Source organism: Anser anser (genome assembly GCF_964211835.1).
Source record: "Anser anser genome assembly, chromosome: 12".
In the NCBI taxonomy this organism is placed as follows: Eukaryota; Metazoa; Chordata; class Aves; order Anseriformes; family Anatidae; genus Anser; species Anser anser.
The window spans coordinates 17528382-17551392 of NC_139733.1; the positions used below are offsets into that span (position 1 = coordinate 17528382).

General features: G+C 50.0%; 1 protein-coding gene across 36 annotated transcripts in view; it reads right to left on the reverse strand.

Moving 5' to 3' along the window:
• MAGI1 (membrane associated guanylate kinase, WW and PDZ domain containing 1) overlaps positions 1 to 21656 on the reverse strand; it is a 325450-nt gene extending 303794 nt beyond the window's left edge. For 35 of the 36 annotated variants that reach the window (XM_083795135.1, XM_083795146.1, XM_083795162.1 and 32 more), the window contains exon 1: positions 21083 to 21653. In XM_083795135.1, coding sequence (XP_083651261.1) covers positions 21083 to 21371 — 289 coding nt within the window. In that variant the 5' untranslated portion in view covers positions 21372 to 21653. Of the gene's footprint in view, positions 1 to 21082 lie in introns of all 36 variants that reach the window. The other variant, XM_083795144.1, reaches the window with a different exon arrangement.
• Between the last annotated feature and the right edge of the window lie 1355 nt (positions 21657 to 23011).

Consider the following 23011-nt stretch of genomic DNA (forward strand, 5'->3'; position numbering starts at 1 on the left):
TGATGAATCTGAGGCACAAATCACTCCAGCTCTGCCAGCCTGGTAAATGGTAAAGTCATTCGGTCTCAGCAACAAAAGGTTTTAATCAGATAGCCAAAACTTTTGTCCATCAGATTTAGATTTGTCCTGAAATGTAAGACAGACTTTGCTCTTTCCCCCCCTCGCAGAGCCAAAAGCACAGAAAGCCTGAAAATTAAAACCTGCTGCATTATTCTGCAACATGGTACAAAATGAAATAAAAAGCCAAATGTCTCTTTGCATTCCCCTCCTCATCAAGTTGAATTATTTTTTTTTTAAAACTGCAATGTAGTCGCAACTCAGCCTACATCTCCAAAAGCTAAACAATTATGCCACAATAGGGGTATTTTGTTCACTCAGAAAAAATCGTCTAATGAAAAGCTATGTTGGTGGTTGAATCCGTTTCCTTTAGGAGGAGCTGGCTGTAATCTCAGTGGGACTTGTGGTTTCAGCTATTCATACTGCTCATAGCAGTTTCTGTTTTTTCTCAAAGCAACGTAACCCAGCAACACAGAAAAAGCTGTGATTAACTTCTTCTGAGATACAAGATGTCACAGCAATGCAAGTCGCCTCTTCGCTGAAGAGAATCGTAAATCTCCGTTGCTCTGCCTTCATTGCACAGCCATCTCGCATCCCGGACAGAGTCTGAAGGGGACGTTACAAGGCACTGACATTTTCTCTTCCACCCCAGCACAAGCTGACCGTGGGCTGGCAGCTCTCAGACCAGAGATCGTCCTTCCCAGCTGCATCACTTGGAGCCTAATCCATAGTTCTGGTTCGTCGCCAACCACAAGAGAGCTTTAAAATTAACAAGCATTATATTAGCTGACATAACCTAATGAATAGCTATCAATTGTCTACAAACAGAAAGCCTGCCCTTTTATTTCTGTGCAAGCGTACATATGCGGTGGAATGAAACTCACAGGGAACGTCTGTGCATCGAAATCTTAAATAAACTAAATTGTCTTTAAAATAATGCACTAGAAGCTGGTGTCAATCCCAATAAATTCAAAGAAGTTTAAGAGAATAATAACAATAATGTTAAGGAAAAAAAAAAAAAGAGGAAAAAAACTCTTTCCCCATCGAAATCACCTCTCCAAAGCAGAAAAGCTGAACACAGAAGTGAACCTTCTGAGGCTCGGCTGGGCACGTGGCGATGCGAGGATCCCATCACCCACCCAGCGATGCTGCAGAGGACTCATCCGAGAGCTGAAGGGCAGCCAGCATCTCCAGACCCGAGCAGCTGCGCCAATTTTAGGACTAACTCATGGCAGCGTGACAAACGTCGGAGCTTCTGCAAGAGCAGGCGTGCAGCAACCGGCCACGTGCCCGAGCGGGACCGCGGCTCCACAGCCACAGCTCTACACGCTGCCCCGGGAAGAGCACCACCTTCCTCCAGCCAATGCTTAGCTCCAATGCAGTCGCTTTTTTACGCTCTGTGAGGTTGTTTTGTTGTTGTTCTTCTTCTTTAACTGGCACGTTCTACTATATACTGTGTATTATAAAATTGGCCTTTCGGCTCTTGCATTAATACCAGCTCCCCAGGTCAGAGATGAACTCCGAGCGACACGAAGAAGCCATACTTTCAGCTCAGGGCAGCCCTCTGACAAGGCACTTGATGTGGCCTCTTTACATGTCTCTGGGCAATTTTTTCCCTCTTGCTGCAGTCTTGAACTCAAGGTTTCCAAACTGCTCTCCATCAGCAGTTATTTATTATTACTCCGTCCTACAATGTCATTTCCCAAGCACCCAGGTGCCACAGAAATAAGAAAGAATTAGGCCATTCCCTGCTATCAAGAGCTATGAAATATCCTGAAAAAACCTGTGAAGGTTAAGCAGATGGGCACAAGTTGAAAGCAAAGCAATCCTAGGGGTGAAAAGCACAACTTTTGGCTTTGCAAAGACGATCTTTTTGGTTCTTTAAATAAAAATAGATGGGAAGACAAGAATAAACTTATCACAACCAGAGTAACATTGAAGAAAAATCACTACCATCAAGACTACAGCACACCGCTTGCCTGTTGCATCTGGACAGAGGGTCTGGTTTCTGACCAGGACTCACAGCACTTGTGCCTGTAACTCTTCACGTTTACCCCTTCCCTCCACTTCCCGGCACAGCAGCACAACCTGCCCCTGCTGAAACGATGCCAGCTGAGCAGAAAAAAAACAAACTCAAAGCAGGCAGCTCCACAGAGTCCTATGACATGCGGGAACGGGACACCTCCATCCATCCGTGCTCCCCGTTTAGGAAGCAAACCTTCAGGACCCAGCTATCACCTCTTAATGACTAGTTTTGTTACTTACAGGCCCCACAATGAAACAGGGGGTGGCTGAGGTTGCCATGCTGTGGCAATAATCAAATATAAGGGGATTAGAATCATTAAAAGCTAATCAGGGTAGAATTATATATTTTTAATTAGCAGCTGCTGTGCGGTTAAAGCACTAGAATCCCCCAGCTGCTTGCTGGTAAATGCAACCAACAGAACGCTATTTGAAGTGCAAAATACATATTTTTACATGGAAAATATATTAAGGAAATAAAAAAATTGCTTTAAAAATACTATACATTGTAAAACCTCATTATAGATCATTCTTTTTGCTTTTCAGCATTGGAAAGATTTTTTAAGGCCATAAATTCTGGCATTTAATCTTATACTGAATGCAGGCCAAATATAAAAAGGGAATCATTTACAATACATTGTGTATATTGTTTCTTCAAACCACAAAGTAGTTGCCCGTAAATCCTCCAGCATTTGGTATAAACATATAGTGTTTGTCTACTCATTGTAAGTCTAGAAAAGGACATATTTCTGCAGAGCCTTCAGAGGTATTCACTTCATGAATAATAGAGACCGAATAAAACTTGTCATTTGGATTTTCTTGTAACAACACACTTTAATCCAAGACTCCCAAGCACAGAAACAGATCTCTGTGGTTTCTGTAACCACCCCTGCCCATACTGCTGTATTTTTAAATTATCCTTAGTTGCATTTTAGCTGACAACCTTTCTACACTATCACAGAGAGAGACTCCACCAGGCACCAGTCTCCAAAGACCTTGCTTTGTTTAAAAACAAAGCGAACCCAACAGCCAGTTCATCTGAAAAAAAAAGCTGGTTTTGTTGCAGGGCGTTCAGCTCTAGGGAAGCTGATCAAGAGCACGCAGATGCTTGCCAAGAAGAGTTGCTCTCTTAGCACCTAAATTTGGCAGAAGTCTACTAAAAAGCCCGTATAGCAAAGCAGTTGGTCTTGTCTTTGAACAAGTTCTTCAAGTTTCCAGTGTTAGACCAGCCTCCTTCTTCCCAGTTCAACAGCACTGTGACATTTTGGTCTAATACAGGGCAGGAGCAGAGCTGCACCTGAGCACAGCCAGGCCCCTCATTTCCAGCATCTCCCAGCTTTGTTAACCGTCCCTTCCACTAACAAAAATGCCAAACACGACGTACTGGTGGGTATCTCCTGCTGAGCATTCCCACTCACCTTTAAGTCCTGTTATCAGAAGACACATTAACACAGAACTGAGAAGACTCACAAGGTTACCATGATATTGTTGCACGTCAACGTGTTTTTTGCCCTCTGCATCATCCTATTTCGACCAGACCACGTTGGCTGTCCCCTGGACACACTGCCTGGGACACAGCGACTTTCTCCAAGGTTGTAACAGCTCCCCGGCTCACGGCTAAGGAAAACTATTCTTAGGGGATGAACAGACACAATTAGGCTCCAAAGCAACTTCTTGAGGGTACATCTTGGGGTGTGTCTACAAGGTTCAGGAGAGGGCTGAGCAGCTAGCTTCAACTTCATGTCCCATCCACACGGACAGGAGGGCTCAGACGACCACGTTGGCCAGGGAATGAGCATGTCTCCAAGCCGAGGCAACCCAGCTCTGGCAGGCCTGTTTCTGGGTCCAGCACCACTGCATCCCGTGGTGACCAGGCCCTGCCAGCGATGCTCCGCGTGGAGCAGGCCGCCCGCTGCTCCCTGGGCCTCATCCTGCACGGGAAGGGGGACACTTTGCAGCCTCCACGGCCTCTGAGCACTGTAACTGCTCCAGCACATCTCTCACTGGGGATCAGGTACAGATTCTGCCACTACAGAAGGCAAATGTCCTCAGATTCAGCAATTTCTGGTAAAATTTTCCTCTGAAGTCTCCACAATACAATTTCTTGGCTGTTAAGAGAAACTGTTCTCTCAAAGAGTTTTCGAGTCCTGAATAACATCCTCTGCCAGCTCGGGAGACTTTGACTAACTATGAGGAAAAGCCAACTCAGAAAAGCCAAGAACCATTATTTGACTTCAAGACCAAATACTCCTTTGTTGACTCACACTAATAGAGCCAGCCCTGGAAAAAAACAGGCCTCCTCCTCGGATAAATCATCCGGCCTTGCAGACGGGTGTTGCCGTCAAGCCAGCCCTCATCACCACCACCCAAAGCCCTGTGAGTGCTCTTGGTACGCTGCCTTCAGACAAGGGTTACCGGTGATGGAAACTGCACAGGAGACACTACTTACTTTCTACTCTTCCCTCTCAAAAACACAGTTTAGCCTCAGAGCAAGTGCAAAATATATTCAGGGGAGGAGGAGCTCACAAAGACAGCTATTATACCCAACATATTAGCATCACAAATGTGGCACTTTCAAGTCACAAGAATAGATCCACCACTCAAGGCACCACCTCTGACAAGAGGAGATGTGCAATGCAATCAAAGACTTCCACAGAGCTACGACGCTGAGCAGTACCCAGGCAGGCAAACAGCAGGGGAAATTAATTGCCTGTAGCATGACACAGCTGCAAAATCCTAGAGGTTTTGACTGCTTCGCAGCATCTTTCTTTCAACTCTACCCCATGCTGGGACTTTAATCTGCAGGGCTATAATGGTACTATCAGCAATGTTAGAGGCGAGACTAAAAATAAACATGGGACAAGAAAAATGCAGAGCTCCTCCTCCCTGCTGGATCTGGAGGGAATTTCCTGAGTCAGTCTGACTGCTCTATCCCTTGTTTACTTGTTACTAAGTATGAATTTTCACAGCAGCGTGTGTGGTTTTCACTGAATTTTCGAAGTTAAAGCCAACAGGACTCTAATGTCATAACAAAGCTAAACATCGCTAACCCTGTCTGGAGGGCTGGGATCCTCGCTGCTTCCTTCCCCACGCTTCACACTGCATTTCCAGTCAAATATGGAAGTGTTTGGGGCAAATACAGTCCACTGGGTCACGGGATGAAGGACACCAGCTCCCAGTGACCTGCAATGTGTCCAGCATCTGGGATACCCTATCAGACCCATTAGGTGTGTTTACCCCGGACAAAGAAAGCATGACACAATGTTCAGAAGAGCTGGAAGGTCTGTCCTTCTGCACAGCACCTCTCCAGAGGTCCTCCCAACTGCTCAGCGCCATTTCAGGAAGGAAGAGTCAGCTCCTCTCCCTCTGGCACCCACAGAGCACACAGCAGCTGCCACAATTGACTTCAGAGCTATATTAAAAGTTGGCAAAAAGATTTGTTTATGAAGAGCTAAAAATTAAGTTTGACTTTAAAATAGTGCAGCCACCAGTAACGGCTCGGAGGGTCACATTCTTCTTCCATCTCAGCCTCCTCCCCTCTGGGACCTCTGCTTTGCCGAGAAGCTTTCCCAAAGCAATCTGCAAATCGGGCAGAAAACCCCACCGAGAGAGGAGGGGAGCAACATGTCCCAGCAGAGCTGAAGGAGCAGGCTCACACACGGATGCCCAGCATTTCACAGAGGACTTGCCATTTGTTCAGGAACAACGCTGCAGCAGAGTCCATTGCTATCTGCAGCAACTTGGTATGTTAGATAATGCGGTATTTCATGAAAATTTCAGGAGGTGATTGCAGGCTCCTAGATGCTCTCAAACTAAAACGCACACCTTTTCCATTTCATGGCATGCAGCACTCTCTGTACCCTCGTTCACCTTCCCTACCCCGAGCATACACAAGAGGAAAATACAAGATTTCAGCTTTGCAAACCTCCAGCCTAAACCAACATCCTGTAAAACTATGAGTTAAATGCAGGAGCACTTCACTTCCAAACCGCAAAGGCTGTAATAAGTGTGGGTTTTAATTGGCTGGTACAGCAGCTACGCAGCCAGAATCACAAACCGGCAATGAAATCAGCTCTTCTGCACTGCCGATTGCTAAACTTTTGCCCTTGTCCACAATGCGTTGTGTCACAGAACTAATTCAGTACCCATGGAAAGAATTAGGAAAGCACTTAAGAAAAATTAAGTGTAAGCCCCAAGCTAGCCAACTGGCATTACACCTTACATTTCTTCCCAAAAAGTTTCTAGTTGTTCAGGGATCTATCCCTGACCCTACAGAGATGAATTTCCACCATGCAGTATACAACATCCTCCGTAATAAACTTCTAGATCTTATGTATAATTTAAAATCTGACCCTTTAGAGCTACTGATTTCAAAAGGCTTTGTACATACTTAAAAATCTCATTATCTAGAATTAGAAATGAGATTCTTTGAAAACAATTAGTCCCAAGTGACAGATGCAGTCTCTATCAAGCAACTACCACAGGTTTTGAGGCTTCATTTATTTAACGCAGCTTTCACAGTTATTCACATGCATGTCCAACTTCTCCTTTATGTGGTTGCAAAGCACACAGCAAGCTCTGTGATAGCTTGCATCCAGCTTCAGAATACTTGAAGAAAAGCTAGATTAGTAAGGAACAAGACTTTACAGCAAAGCCTTCCTTTCATCTGGTGCAAAAAGCTTTGAATCTCATAAAGCAGCTGTAGTAAACTTTAAAGCCACGGTATTTCACAGAGTTTGTGGGGATGCGTTGCTACTACTTGCTGGGGTTAATGGAAGTTTTACAGTTTACTTCCTCACTCTCCTTAAAACCATCTTGTTCCTGAGTGAAGAGACGCACACTAGGTAGAGTAGAAAGAAATGACAAAAAAAAAAATAATAAAATCACATTGAGAACTTAAAGTACGCATCTTTTAATTCAAAAAGCTGGCTGACCTAAGTAGAAGCAGCACATACGAGAAAACTGAGGCAGTATCCTCGCGCAGGCAGATGAGGAATTGCTGCTATCGGCCTCTCCTCTTGTGAAATCCTGGACGCCAAGCGCAGCCCTCGCGAGACGGCTTCTGTCTTGGCTGAGCCGGGGCTCAGACCGGAGCCACGCGGTGCCATTGGGAGTGCAGCACTCGAGACGAAACGCAGAGCAGAACACGAACACCTCGGTTAGCTCAGTTGCCAGCCACAGGCTTATATTCTGCTTTTACCTGCACAACTTCATTTTAAACCGGGTCTTGTCCCCAGGGCTCCATAATAAAGAAGTTGCTCATACAACGCACCAAGAGTCAGAAGCTTTGGACGTGTCAGGGCAAATCCCACCAAAAGTAAATTGGTATGATACACAGACTTTACACTTGCTTACACGGCACTAGAAAGATGCAGGAAGGCAGGCTGCTGCACAGACTCCCGACCCCAGCAATGGTAAGCGTTGCTTTTTGGAGGCTGAAAGGAGGTTCTGGGAAGGAAGAGAAATCAGAAATGGTATCTTTGGAAGGGGGACAATGCAAGAGCTACAGCCTGGTGGCTCCAAAAAACACCTCTCTCTCCACAGAAGAACAGGTTTTGGTGTTACTCGGTATTTAAGTTTTGCAACAGCTTTTATTCCAGTTAAAGTTTCATGAATATCCATTAAATTTCAGCACCGTGTGCTTTGCCACGTCCATCCCCTTTCCCAGCTGTTTTACCCTATTACAAAAGCTACCACTAACCATGTACCTACACCAGCCTTATTTTAAGGGCATTTACTCCTGCATTTTGGTGCGTGCTCTTGCCCTGAATTACTAAAACAAATGCACAGAGCTCACCTCTACACAAGTAACAAGGCATTTCATTAGCACACCGCCAGTGCAATATTAACTCCAGTGTTTCGCTGGGAAAAGACTGGAGTGCAGGAAAGAAAAGTGGTTGTCAGAGTAAATAGGGCACTGTTATTAAAGAAATGGGTTAATTATCAACCACAGGCATGAGACTGTGGGAACACAGCAGCAACCTGGGCCGGCTTGTTACGACTCTGGATGTTGGATGAGCAGAAAGTGACCCAAATGTGTTGCAAGAAGAAAGCAGCTGGTTTTGTAACAGGTATCTGCGGGGGATTTGGGGTGCACTGCTTTTATTAGCCAGGGATGCAACAGCCAGCAAGGCAGGTTTAAGAGCCACTGCAAAAATATTTTATGGCTGGTACCAGGGAGCTTTGCAGGATTCAGAAATGAATCAGACATTTCTTCACATAACAAGGATAGCCAAAGGCATAATCTGATATTTAAAAAAAAAAAAAAAAAAAAAAGGAAAGAAAAGAAAAGAAACAAACACCAGGAACAAGGAGTGTATAGCCTCCATGCTTCTGGGCATAAACTGCCCCTGTCTACAACAGAGCAGGACCACCTTCCAGGGAAGTGCTTTTCTAACCAGGGGGTGCCGGTTTCTAATGCTCTCTTCTAAACACTGTTGTATTAGCCAGAATCCGCAGCAGGAAACCGACCGAAAGGGCCGCTCACCTCACTGTGCAGTGACGCATCCTACAGCAAAGAAAGCAGCAGCATTCCGGCACCGAGTTAATTTCCTGAGCCAACACACCAGGAGAAAAACAAAGCCAGGAGTCGGAAAAAAAAAAAAAAAAGTAGCAAAACGTGCAGCAAAGAAAGTAGCAAAAAACACAGCAAAACCGATAGCTGCTAAAAAGTCAGTATCTCATCAGCCCCAACTCACCAAAAATGATGGGCTCATAACAAACTGAAAAAAAAAATAATATTACAAGAAAAGTGGGTATAAATAGAAGTGCCAGGATGTGACATGCCTCCCAGTTACAGAAAAAGCATCTGGATTGTCCTCACATCGCCTCCTGACCGCTGCCTAACTCAGCAAGCATCCCTCTTGAGCAACAGGGCTTTCTCAAGCCGAGCAGTGGGGTAACGCTGACTTCTCTCCATCCGACGCCACCTGGGGCAAAGAAGCTCCTGGCCGGCCGGCAGCGGTTTGTTCCCTCGGCTTCACCGGCTGCGGCGCAGCCCAAAGCCACGCCAGGAGCACGCCAGCACCAACCTGGCTGCAACCAAGTTAATTGCAAGTTAATACGACGGTGCAACTCGTTCCAGCTGAAGTGAAGAGCATAGGGAGCCCCGAATCAGCCTGCTGAGGCTCCAGAAACACCATTTCCACTTTATTTTCAGAGCCTGCCACCCGGTCAGCATTGCTGAGGAGCCCTGCTTCTCCTTGGCACTGAGGGCCTCCCGCTTCTGCCACGCAGCCAAGGCTGGGTAACACATCCTCACTGGCTACACAGCACACGGCTCTGGGCAAAGTCAGCTGAGCACGCTGGATGACTCAGAATTTCTCTTTTCTTTAAAATAAGAGAAAAAAAGGCCTTTTCGACTGAGCAAGTTTTCCTTCTACAGCAGTTACAGGCAGCTCTGTGGCTCTGCGTACGGTACCTGCCCACGTGCATCCTTCTGGGAACGTGGCAGCTAAGGGAAGTAACCGAAAACATTTAAGCAAAAGCCCTTTTGTCATCTTGTGAAGCATTAACGCTGCTCAGCGCTTCACTGTTTTAAAGGACATCGCAGCAGCCTGGCCGTGGACACGAGCTTCCCAGCCCGTGTTACGGATTTCGTAACACCCAGAACAGCGCTTCTGAAAAGCGAGAACCTCGCGGCGTTCCTCCGCCGCCTTCCCCGTGGTCCCCAGCGTCTGAGCCGGGGAGATAGTTGGCTTTTCACGTCTAAGCTCAGGCACTGGAAAAAAAAAAATCCCCATCCAATGGGAAGTTGAGGAAAACAAACCCGAGCAGCTGCGTGTGAAAATTACATGAAGGCAAAAACCACTAAGTGCAAGCCTTAGGACAGAGAAACATTCAGTCAAGTGCACAAATGCCTTCCACGTGTTCGGGATGGAAAGAAGCTGAATTTTTTAAAGACTAACATGGAAACTGCTTTAAGCAATTTGTCATTTTCAATAGAGCTTCTGCAGCAAAAGAGAGATTTAGACAAGTTAAACAACTTCCTACTGGAGTGGCTGCATGCAATGCTTAAACTGCTTCTTTCAGTCTTCTTATAAAGGGAATATTTATAATGTTGCCATTCAGGAAGACTTTGGAACACCACTGCCATTTGATTTTACTTGTTAAGAGGAAATGCAGGGCTGAGAGCAGGGGAAAACACCGCAAATGCCAATTCTGGATTTTTTTTCTGAACTTTGTTTCAGGCAGCCTGGTGGGTGGGTGCCAAAGAGGGGGAATATTTCACCTTTACCTTAAAATGGGGGGAACTGGGGATATTTTCTGCAATAGGGGCAACTTTAACCTCACCTGGGTATCACCTGGCAAATACGCAAGACACGATCTGAAGGAGAGCTCAGTTTGAGAGCATTCCTATGCTCAGCTTGGGCTAGGGACATTTTTTTATGGCAAAAAGTCCTCCGAACGTGATCCGCTGCAAGCACAACAATGCTAAGGTCTCTTCTGCGTTAGGGACTTTGAGGAATCGCACACACACAAGGAATACTCCCCGCTGCTCCTGCTGCTGGTTCCGATGCCCCAGCAGATGCGGAGGAAGGGAGGTTGTGCAGGCAGCAGCGAGGCTGGTTTGTCAGAAGTAACGCGAGTCACTGTGCCCAGCATCTCCCGACAAAGGCTCGCGGCATGGGGCGGACGTGACCTTCCCTGCCAATTCGACTGCGCTGTGGAAAAAACACTTGTACTCGCAGCCAGGGGCAAGATCCCATCAGGGCAGCGTCCACGAGGGCAGACCCTGTGCCGAATGAAAGAACACTAAAATAAAATAAGCGGGTAGCCGGGACGAGCCGGCGCAGGAGCCGAGGCTTCCTGGCTTCCTCCCGTCTCCTTGGGGCAGAGCAAGCAGCGCGCAGCAGCCACGGCTGTCCCAGCGGTCACGGCGTTCAGCAAACCGCAAGCACGGTGCTGGGTCACGGCTGGAGTGCGAGGGCATCTGCGGCAGCCCCAAAATCCGGCCCGTGCTCCAGGTTTGGGGACGTACTCCGAGGGCCACGCGGAGCCAGGCACCAGCTCCACGAAACCAGCGCGAAATGGGGTTTGGTTAATTCACCGCAACCTTTGAACGTCAGTGAGCTCTCCAAGACTGTGACAACTTGCCCGGCTTTTATGCAAACAGCAATTTCCACACTGGTTTAGACAAGCCTCGGCATCGCTTGTAGCATCTTCTGCAGGCGGACTGAAGCAGCCCTCGGTGACGCACTGTGTTAGCACACTCTTACGTGTAAGCACCCTCCTTTCCACTGGGGCTTCGCTCGTGTGGAGCAGCTTCAGCAGATCCGAAGTCACCCACTAACTGCTCACCAGTCCACGATGCGGCCGAGATAGCCTAGCCCGGCTCAGAACTACTTAAAAAAGACTGCAGTTAGCTCCTGGAAAAACCGATACGTGCGTAAGTAATCACTGGAAAACTGGCAGCAGAAAGCAAAGCGAAATGCAAAAGCCACCCCGGACGGTCCCTAGGTCATCTCCTTTGCAGATAAAATCTCAGCTTTGAAAGGCTTTGTGAGCGCACAGCAAGGCCCCGGGGGGGCAGGCTGGATTTTCCATGGGCACTCTCCCCTCTGCCCTGCTCAGCGCTGCCGGGAGCAGCCCGGAGCCAGGCACGGCCGTGACGAGGAGCTGAGACCCAGGGGGGGCCGTGGCCTTGCTGCAGGCATCCCAGCCGGGCGCTTTGTGCTTCTTCCAGCATCACTCTGAGACCTTCCAGACCTCACCCTCCTGCTTTTCCCGTCCTGCATCCAGGCAGGGACATATCCCGCAGGTTTACGCGCTGCCTGGCCACGAGGCCCCAGCTTCCCCAGGCCCGTCAGACCCCCGCCACGTACCCCAGCCCGCCTTCCTTCTCCCACCCCCCCGAAACCAACCACCGCCGGTTAACGTGTAACTTCCACCTGCCTCTGGAATGAGGGAAGCGAATGCAACTTTATTGCCTTTAAAGGGCTGCCAGCAGGGCGAAACCAGGCACCTTTCCCAGATAAGGTGGAGAGGAGCGCTCGGGTTCGCCCTCCCTCCCTCCCGAAATGCCTCACGGACACCAGACGAAGGTCGCGGCAGCTGCCCCGTGGCGCCTGCCAGGGAGCCGGCTCCTGTCCCGCTGGGGTCTCCCAAGCACAGGGGCTTGTACAAACACCACGTTCCCCCAGGGGACTTGTGCAAGCATCACTGATGGTTTCACCCAGGGAACAGCACGGAGCAGAAATTAAGTGTTTTTTAACAGGACCGGAGGCTGCTCGTGCATCCCATGCAGGAACGCGCAGAGGAACTGCTCGGGGTCACTACGGGGGTGCTCTCACACTGCTCCTTTTCAGCTTCCAAACAGCCGTTCCACCAACGAATTTTGCCATTTATTGTGACTTTTACAGCACTGGCTGTTTGACAGCCGGAGCTGTCGGAGTCATGAGATAAGTTTCCACTGAAAAGCAAAAAAGAAAAAAAATAGAGAAAAGCTTCCAGAACTCCTTACCGAAGCAGCATTCGACAATCGGAACGCTAAAGTGCAAAAATTAAATATATCTACACAAACACACACCGGTCACATGCCCTAAGAGCCTCACCCAAGAATTCTAACTATTTTGATAGGTGATACACACTGTTTCCGCAAGCTCCTCCTCTCTGGCTGGGCGCTGATACAGAAATTTCCTCCATACGTAACCTCCCTGGGAAGCCAACCCTTGGACCAGCTCAGCACCGCTGTCCTCAGCGCCCTGCCTGGCTTTTGCCCCGTGCAGCCTCGCAGAGATGAAAGCTGCCAGCCACATGAAGGATTCATGCAGGCGACGCTGTAAGTTCAGACAGAAACACCTCCGCGTGAAGTTAGGTCAGCGATCGATATTCTCAGCCGGTCTGTGCTCCTTCATTTGAAAAAAAAAATGGGGCATACAGCTAGGGTGAGCATAGCACCATATTCTTCGGCTTGGATCTCCCTTGGGAAGCTGTCTGAGTAATATCAGGAGCCCGGAGCGCGCACCGACCATGCAGAAGCTGACAAACCGCTGCATACCACTGCTCTGCACGCTTGATACTTGCACGTAAAACCAATGCACAGAATTTGCTGGGATACGGGCAGAAGATAATTTAACCAAAAGAAAAAAAAAAAAAAGAAAAAAAAAGCCATCCCCCAATAAGCGAACAGCTTCTTATGGACTTGAAAAAATACCCCAGTCTGTGATCCTCGGCGTGCCCCATGAGCCCGGCAGAGCCGGCGGACGTGCTCACGCAGCCAGCCCGCTGCCGTTCCTCTCCACCACAGGCAGAGCAAACTAAGACCATACTCTATATTAGTCACTCCATTGTTTAAGGAAAAATGCATACCAGAGAAAGAGAAGGACACAGCTCTTTGTTGCGTGTGAAACTAATCCCTCTCTTGCCCCGAGGCCAGAAGGATGCCCGAGCAGCACACCGGCTGCCGAAGACCTTCTGCAATGCCACCGCTGACCCTGCACAGGGGATGCTCCATGGGGAGACACCAACGGCCCCAAATCCAGCGGGGGCACAGGTCTCTCCCCACGCTTGCTGGATGCCAGCTCGCCCAGGCCACGCCGTGCCACGCGTCCCCAGCTGTCCTCCAGCAGCAGCCCCAAGCAGCACGAGTTATTTTAGACCCAGCATCCTCACCGGGTATTCCACCAGATTATACACTGACGCAGGCATTTAGGGTGACCAGAACAAGATGTTTGTCCAAACTGCCCAGGGACGGTGCTCTGTAATCAGCTGGAAACAGCCAAGCGCCTGTCCGGCCCTGCACAAAGCATCCCTGCCTCTGCTCTTGAGGGACAGGCTTGCTGCTGCACAGCAGATCCTCCTCCCTTCCTCATCTCCCACTTACACGCAGGAGGCGGCCTCAGCACAGGTAACATGTCCAGCAGCGAGCAGGGAAGTCTTTGCTGAACCCAACACTTTCAGCATCCTTCACCCCCCGCTGCCCGGTCCTCTGCCTTTCATCCAGCCATCCTCAGCCTCCAGCAAAACATCAATGGCTTGTTCCTTTGAAGGCCCGAGACCCAGAGCACCCTCCTGTATCCCCGATGCTTAAATTGCCAACGGGGAGTAGTACGTGCACCTTTGGAAAAGGAGAGATACGTCCGCTCTTTGCAAATCCCTTGCTATTTGTAAGAGAGTTTTTCTCATGGTTATTCTGCAGCCCAGGTCCTCAATTCCCCAGTTTAACCTGTTTGGAGGTACCTTACCCCCCTTTCATTTACGCATCCAAGTAAATAAATATATAAATACAATCAAGGCACCTGTGTCTGTCATCAGTTTGGGCTAATACCCACTTAGTGCAGGATCTGCACCCTGGGAATATGAGAAGTTTCCCATTAAAACATTAAAGCTTTTTTGAGAGCACACGGTATCTGCACGGCTTTGTTTGTGTTGAGGGAGTGGCTGGATTTTCGGCAGCCTCTTTTTCAAAGGCTTTTTGTTAACAACTAAATGAAAAACCCCAGAGCTGAGGTTTTCTCCTTAAAAAAAGCCACTGTGATTACGGATATGAAGAAAGAGAAGCCGGCCTCTCTCTTCCCAACCTAATTGCACCAAGGCACTGACTTTGGGGTTCCAAAATTACAGATGTATGATCCAAGACAATGAACTCTTTCGTCGAGGATTAGCAAACCATGTAAAGCTGATTCCTCACTCAAATGCCTTGCAATTGTAAGTGCGCCTGTTCCACTTTGCAAGTCAGCCCAACGACTTCCTTGTTTTTCTTTTTTGTTTTATTTTTTGTTGTGTTTTGTTCTGCTTCCCCTACGAAGACAGGACACTTTACGTTGTTTTTGCACCACGTAACGAGTGATGTTGTTTAGTCTGATAAGGGACGCTTAATGAAAGCCAACAGATATTTTTACATTTCTTTCTTTTAAGTTATGGTACAAGCCTCTGAAATATAAAAACAGGAACTGTTCTCAGTCAAAAGCCAAGACTGTAAAAATGTAACCCAAAACATCAGGACCTGAAAAAAAAAAAAACCACTATTTTGTTTCTGAAAGGTTTACTAGGGGCAGTTAAAAATATATATGTAGGCTTAAAGAAGATTACTAACACAAAACAGTCCAGCACAAGTGATGCCAAAGCCAGCAGCAGGGACTAGCAGAGAACGGTGCCATCATTCCAGCAGAACAGCTCTGGAAAGTGCTGCCAACGTCAGAGGCTGGAGGCTGGATGGAACGTCTGACCTTTGGAAAATGAAAGGTGGATCTGGACAAAAACAGCCCCGCTGCCCCGAGCCACGCCGCCCCGACAGGGCCAAGAAGGATGCTGGCCCACCTAGCTGCTCTGGAAGGAAAAGTGAAAAGAAAAGGAAAAAAAAAACAAAAAACTCCAGGCTGCCAGCATACCAGCCCAGTGTAAAGGCTGCCAAGCTGCTCTGGAAATAGGCAGCCTCTGCCACGGCTCTCCATCAGATCAGCAGAAAACAAATTCTGGCCAATAGCCCAGACTCAGGTTTGTTGCCCAACAGCAGATCCTCGCAGAGAAGCCCAGACTGAAAACAGGGCATGCATTTCATACGGGGATCTTGAGATGGTGCAAAAAGCCTCAACGAGAGGCGTAGCTCGCCAAAAGCAGCGGTGCAAGCCCTAAAAAGAGTGAGAAAGCAGAATATTCAGCGTCAAGAGACAAAGGGAATGATGACAGCAGTGAAAACGGTGTTTTCCAGGAGCTGCTCCTGCACTCAGCAGTGCTGTCGCTCAGTGCCGACACGCTGCTGCCACCGTCCCACACGCGGTGCCTCCGGTGACAGCAGGGATCTTCATCCAGCACAGCGAGGGTGATAACGCTCAGTTTCTAACACGCTTTTTTTTTTTTTTTGAGGTAGAGAAAATTCCTGCAGAAATACAGACCCAGGGGATCCTGGATTTTGCTGTTCCTGGAGCTGGTACCGGAGCGGGACGGTGCTCGGGTATGAGGGCCGGTGCTCAGCCCCGTCCATCTGATCCCAGTGATGAGAGTGCTTCTACAAACTCACGGCACCTGTGCACTCAGAACCACCATTCCGGGCTTTTCATCACAAAATTTAAGTCACTCGAAGCCCACACAGACCAAAAACCCGCACGCTTTGGTTTATGAGTTCCAACTGAAGTGAGAGATCATGGGGGGAAAAAAGAAGCAAAAACGTGAGATAACTAACAACTATAGCATATGTCCGGAGTAAAGAATGCAAATAAGAAACTTAGTCAATTAAAGGAACAAAACAAAACACACACACATCAGTAGAAGTCCTAAGGATGCCACCGCTGCCCACACTCGGACACTGCTAATTTAGTAGAAAATGCCCCTGAGGCAGCAGCATCTTCTCAGTTTCCTTCAAACCGAGCGATGCTGAAACATCACAAGTGAGGGACTTGTTGGCCCAGATCGCCCGTTCTGCACAGCCACAAAAATGCTGCTCAGAAGACTTTTACGACTCCGTGTCGCTGCCTTCAGTAACCGCCTCCCTGCGTGCGCACCCACCGTGAAGGAGCGGCATATTTCTCAGGCACCAAAGAGACAGAAATGGTCAAAGGTTCATGAACAATCGCAGCCTGGACCAGGAAAAGATGACTCCCCAAAAAACGAAACACATCAAGCTATTGATGGCGGGGCCTTCAAACCTGTTAAGAGGTGAATTTTACATTTGGAACACGGCACGCAGAAGAGGAACCTTAAATCTCACAACAGCAGCTCGATAATTCGCTCATGCAGAAGTTGTAACCGTCTTAGAAAATAAACTGAAACAGCGCACAGGACGGTGTTAACATCTTATTTTGCAATCCTGTTGAAAGACTGCTCGTAATGAGACTTTAATTGTGATTTAATTGTGCTGTGATCTGACTGGCCATAAAGAGGGAGCCTGGAGTCCCATCACAATGGGTGGGAAGATTAACCTTACTGAGGAAAACATAATCCCGTTTCATGCCATTAAAAGGATTGTATTAATTCCCGAGCGTTTTTATGGCACAGGGACGTGGCACCTCGGCTCCACCACCCACCTCGGGGGCGCTGACTCGCTCGCAGCTCCGTGGAGGACGGACGCCTGCTTCGCCACAAGCACAATCAGCTCTAAATCCTGACAAGTACCAGACTGTAAATGCAGGCAGAGCGAAGATAAGGTCTTCCTAACAGCACTATTTCAACGGGCAGACATACATGTTTCATGACTGTTAAACAAGGTAGCACTTTAAACAGAGAAGATTACGGATTTGTAACAAAATTTATGAGAAGCGATGCGAAAAAGAGATTCTGTCTTCTTCTATTTGACGTTCCGGTAGTGACTCGCCCTGCCTAGCGCTCATCCCAGAGGGTCGCTGTCAGAAACAGGCCTTATAAATCTAACACACATGAACATCTCCAAATTTCTGGATGGCAAACCTTTCACTCCGCTTCAAATCCACTTAAGGCCTCAAAGAATTTGGGTCACCCGGAAAAAACGCTTACAAAATTCACCGTGCCAGCGAGCGGCACTCGGCTGCACCACCACCAAAGGAAAACGCTTTCTGGGGCTCACGCCTGACGCCGCAGAAACCAGCTCCTGGGAACGACCAGAGCTCGCTGTATTTCCCCCGGTCTCCCCAGGCAGCTTTTCCCTCGAGCAGAGGCAGCCAAATGCCCCAAACAGCCAGCACAGGCCCTGCTGCAGCTCACGGAGGTGCAGATGCAACGCCGGGCACCGCCGTGTCACAGAGTCACAGAACTGTAGGGGCTGGAAGGGACCTCAAGAGATCAGCAGGTCCAACCCCAAGTGGTGTCACCTACTTAGTGTGAGGTGCCCAGCGGTGCTGTGCTGCTTCCCGGAGCTGGCAAAAGTACCGGACGCACATAAACTTATAGATGCAGCAACCTTTTTTTATTTTTTTCATGTTCTTTTGATTTTTTCATTATTTATTTTTTAACTGTAGGAGTACACCACTTGTCTCACCAACCCTCTCCAGGAAGAAAAAGGAAAAGGCCCAAAGACCAGCTCGTGGAAACTTTCTGGAAGAAGCAGTTTTTGTTCACGTCGGTCGATGAAGCTGATTTCAACACTCGGCGCTTGGCTCCCGCAGCGAATGCCAGCCCGACACTGAAGTGCACAGCCACCGCACCGAGCCTTACGATTTATCTCAGGGTCAAGTTAATGTTTGAAAAGAAACAAATGCAGCTGATAGCACACGGTAAACAGTGACTGTTTCTGTTTGGGGTCACACCTGCCCGTTTGCCCTGAATGTGGATTTAAAAAAACCCAACCACATAGCTCCTCCCTACTGTGGGAGCTCCAAACACCAGGGAAATTATTAATTGCATGAACTGATTGAAATATCTCAAGGTTTCAAAGCAACTGGTTATTTAGGGCTTAGGGTCCTGAAAGAGACTTTTTAAGGAAGCCAGGAGTTGAACACAGAACTGAGAAACATTTTAAATAAGTGTATGAAAACACGGGCTTTGACAGATCTCCTTACCAAGCACCTGGCTTGGGGAGCATCTGGCACAGGTCATCGAACCAAGGAGTACAGAAATAAAAGGCCACAATCTGAAACCTCTCTGAATATGCCCATGCTTCCTTCAGAGGGAGACGGAAAGCCCAAATATCTTTCCTTAAACGAAACACGATCCATCTGTGGTAGACACGGCCTGAAGCCTTGTGAAGGACGGCACGATGAAGTTCTGCTCGTTCTGCCCGACTCTGCAAACTGGGAGACATGAGAAAGAAACAGGGTGCCTGATTTAAAATACTGTCACTTCTTATTGATTTATCTCAGCGAGCTGTTTTGAATGATGTGAAGAATATTCAAGGAAACCACAGTGTTAGCAACGCAGCCGAGAAACCATCGTGTTAAGGCACTGCCAGTCTTACAGAAGAACACGCTACCGCGGCTCCTCTAATCCCATCTATTAATTCTGTACTCTCTGACCAAGCAATAATAAAATTGCATTTATTAACTCCACAGGAGTTAATTGCCAAATCCAGCAGAATTTAGGCACAGATGTAAGCTGGAAACAGTCATAAAAGCACCGCGTGCTAACGGAGGTTTCTTTCACACGTTTGACAGTTCTGTAAGTTACTAAGAGACATGACAGCAGGTTCTTCCTCTCTCTCCCCAAACCCAAGCAACTCTAGCAGTATATATTTTTTCTCAAATGTAATACCGAAAAAGGGCACATATGGGGAAGAGAAAGGAAAAAAACTTTAAGTTCTCTAGTTTTTCTTGCTCTCTCTCTCACAGGGTAAGCGAAGGACCAAGAAATCCCATACGAGCAATATTAAATGCAGTTATTCCAATTAAGCAAATTCACATACGTTCCCCATTTTTGTACTTTGTAGGAACCCATTCAAAGTTACAACTCACAAAAGCGAAAGAAAATACTGGACGTGGACCTGTAAGTCTATAAATCTGAGTTTAACGATAAAGCAAGTGCACGGCTTGTTCAACCTTTCTTTCACATCCTGCTCCCTTGTCATCCACTAAGTGCAAGGTCACAACAGTTATTTTCTCTGTTCAGGCTGGCAGATGACTGACTCATTTCGAGTAAATTTCCTGTTCTTCCAGCCTTATAAATGTCATACAAAATAGACCAGGCAATAAAACGTATACGCTTCCAGGCTAGGATTGCCCTAACACTTCAGCACCGGCTGACTGGGCACTAGGAACTGGGAAGAGGAGGAGAATCGGAGTTAAACATATGTTTACAATTTCATCTTCACACTCCTTCGCTGTCTGCTCTATTGCCACACACCTCCTGCGGAATGACAGTTGTCATTCCCATAATGAGATTTTTAATCAACGCAGAAGCACAGCATTTTAATTAAAGCACTCTCCTTTCCTACACATACACTCCTGATCCGCAAGGGAGTTCCCCGCTCCGTGCAGAGCGGCGCACGGACGCCCAGCTCTCACTGAGGGAGGCACACGGAGCAGCTTGCAGACCACAGAAGTATTTAATGATTGAAAAAAGGGGATTTCTGGGAAGGAAACAAGGAAACAAGGAAACAAGGAAACAAGGAAACAAGGAAACAAGGAAACAAGGAAACAAAGGCAAACACAGCCCTGCAGTAACCAGGCTTGGCTCGGGACGAGGGCGGCGCGAGGCTCAGGTGCCTGCCCTGGCTCTGGGCAGGGCTTTCAGCCCAACCAGCATGCTGAACGCCAGCTGTCTGCCTCTCGTTTTGACCCTCCCGGAGCTAAGACAAGTTTCCTATCAAATTCTGTCCTTTCTGGTGTATTCCCGCGACAAGTTTCTATTTACACTAGGCAGCGTTTCCAAAATAACCCAAAGTTTAATGGCAAACTGCTTGCGGGGAACGACCCCCACACCTTCCGTCACCCACCGCCGCCGCTCCCGTTGCAACATCGCAGGCTGTATTTTAACACCTGCTAAAGCGATCAGCACACAAGAAAACCTGCCCGATTTCCTCATACTTTTCCCCAGCCTCCTCTCCCCATCAGTCCCGGGCGCTCCCCTCCTCGCTTTCCGATCAAGCGGAGAAAACGCAGGAGGGGGCACAGGCATTTTTTCGGCGAGGACGGTTTTCTTGGCGGTTTGGCACTTGGCTGGGGCCATCCCACAGGCTCCAAACTTCCCAGCGGAGCCGTGCTGCGGGGCGGGAGCACCGTGACGGGGCAGCTTCACCTGCTCGCCGGGTGCGCTCTGGCCGGGGGAACGGGGAACCCGAAGGGACAGGGATCCTGCCACGGCGGGGCGGCTGTCCCCTCCTTGACGGCGGCAGCCCGCCAGCACTTTCTGGAGCAGGGTCAAGCTGTCGCCCAGCAGCGTGGCTGCTCCGAAGGATGCTCGGTGGCGGGAGGTGGGCACCTCTGCCCGCGTTGGCCCCGGCTGGACGTCGCTTGCGGGGCCGAGTCGGGGTGCAACGTGCCTGTCCCCACCTCCACGGGCACCTCGGCGCACAGCCAAGGGGAGCGCACCCACGGGTGCCAACGCGCCCACGGGGCCGCGCGCGGCTCCCCCAGCCGCTCCTACGGGACCCCAGGGTGCCCCGAGGGGCAAAGCCTCCCCCTCCACCCACCCACCCCACCGACCCGCCCCCCCCTCGCACCTTGTCGGACGGCTTTGACCACGATGGGCTCCTGGCAGCCGCGGATCACCTCCAGCACGTCGTAGCGAGGCAGCCCGGAGACGCGCACCCCCTGCACCTCCAGCAGCAGCTCCCCCTCGCTCAGCGCCTCCTCGCCGCCCCCCGCCGCCGCCGCTCCCGCGTAGGGGAACTCGCCGTGCTCGGCGCCCCCCAGCAGCACGAAGCCCAGCTGCCCGCCGGGCCCCCGCCTCAGGGCGCACTGCCGCACCCGGCCGGCCCAGTGGCTCTTCTTCTGCACCACCCGCGCCATGGCGCCGCGCGGCCCTCCGCGCCCGCGGGAGCGCGCTCAAGCAGGTGCGCGGGGGAGCCGAGCCGATGCTTCATAGACCGGGCCGAGCCGCGCCGAGCCGTGCCGAGCCGCGCCGGCCGCTCAAGGCATCCCCGCCGGCGCCTCCGCCGCTCCCCAGCGTGGCTCCGCGGCCGCGGAAGGGAGCGCGCCGCCTCCCGTGCTTAGAAAGGGTTATGGGGGGGGGGGGGGTAAGGGGGGGGGTTGGAGTGGAAAATGAAAAAAACGGGGAATGAAAAAAAAAAAAAAAACAACGGGAAACCCCGACGTTAAAATGGGAAATGGAAATGAACGAATGAAAAGAAAAAAAAAAAAAGAAAAAAGGAAAAAAAAAAGAAAAATGAAAAAAATAAAAAATTAAGATAAAATATTTAAAAGCTCGGAATTTAAAAAATTACAAATAACAAAAGAAAAAAGAAAGGGAGAAAAAAAAGAAAAGAAAAAAAAGAAAGGAAAAAAAGAAAAAAAAAGATTTTTTTTTTAAAAAAAATCAAAAAGTGCCCAAGCAGCAGCTCCCAAGCAGCAGCTCCCAAGCAGCAGCTCCGGCTCCTCCTCGCCCTCCCTCCCTCGGCCGCCGCGGGCCCGCTGCGCTCCCCCTCTCCCTCCCCCGTCCCCGCTCGCTGCCCCCGCTGCCCGCCGTCCCCCCGCTTGTTTTGTTCCCCTCGGCTCCGTCCCGCTCCGCGCCGCCGGCGCCTGCGCCCTGGCACGGCCCGCCCCGGCCCCGGCCCCGGCCCGGCCCCCGCCCGCATCCCCGCCCCCGGGCCCCGGCCCCGCACCGGGCCCCCCCCGCGGGCAGCCGGGTCCCCGAGGGTCGGGGAAGGGGATGGGAAAAGGGGGGAGGGGGGGGTCCGGCGCTGGCCCCGGGGGGGCGCGGCCCCGATGCGCTGCCCACCTTGCGGGGGGGGGAGCTGCGGGAGGGGCCGGGGGCGGGGGGGGGCCCGCGGGAAAAGTTGCACGCGTGGTGCCAGCGCTGCGGGGAGGCTGGGTGGGAGCGGGGGGTGCTCCGGTCTCTGCTCTCCGCTTCTGGGGGCTTGAACTTTCGGCAGCGCTCGAGTTTGGGCGGTTTGTGTTCCCGTGCAATCGGTCAGAGCCATGGGGGGGGGAAGAAAAGGACACGCATCTGTCCCTCCACCCCTGGATCCATCCCTCCCTCTGCCCTTGGCCCCAGCTCTCCGAAGTTACCCAGAGCCAGTGCAAAAACTCAAACGGGGGAAAAATAAGTAAGCGTGCGCAGCCAGCTGTCCCTTCCAGGTCGCGCTCCGTGCTTCCAAACCTGAAAGCCAGGCCTCGTTCTGAGCAGTTTATGCATGACCAAGCCCCTTCCAGCAAGGAATTCAGCTGTCAGATGAGTGCCTGCCCTATTTCGCTGCTCATCGGGGCTGAGAAGTGACCCAGGGAAACAAAGAGCCCCATCCCGCTCCCCACGATGCCCTCACAGGTGCTCTGCTGGCACAGCCCAGGGACTTTTGCTGCTCCCCATGTTGCTCTCATCCCCCATCTTTCCAGCCACGTGTGTACCGAAATGATCTGCGACGCTGGCAGCTTGGGGTGCAGCAACCGGGGGTGCACAGACCCCAAAAGCAGTGCCTTCCCTGCCCTTCCAG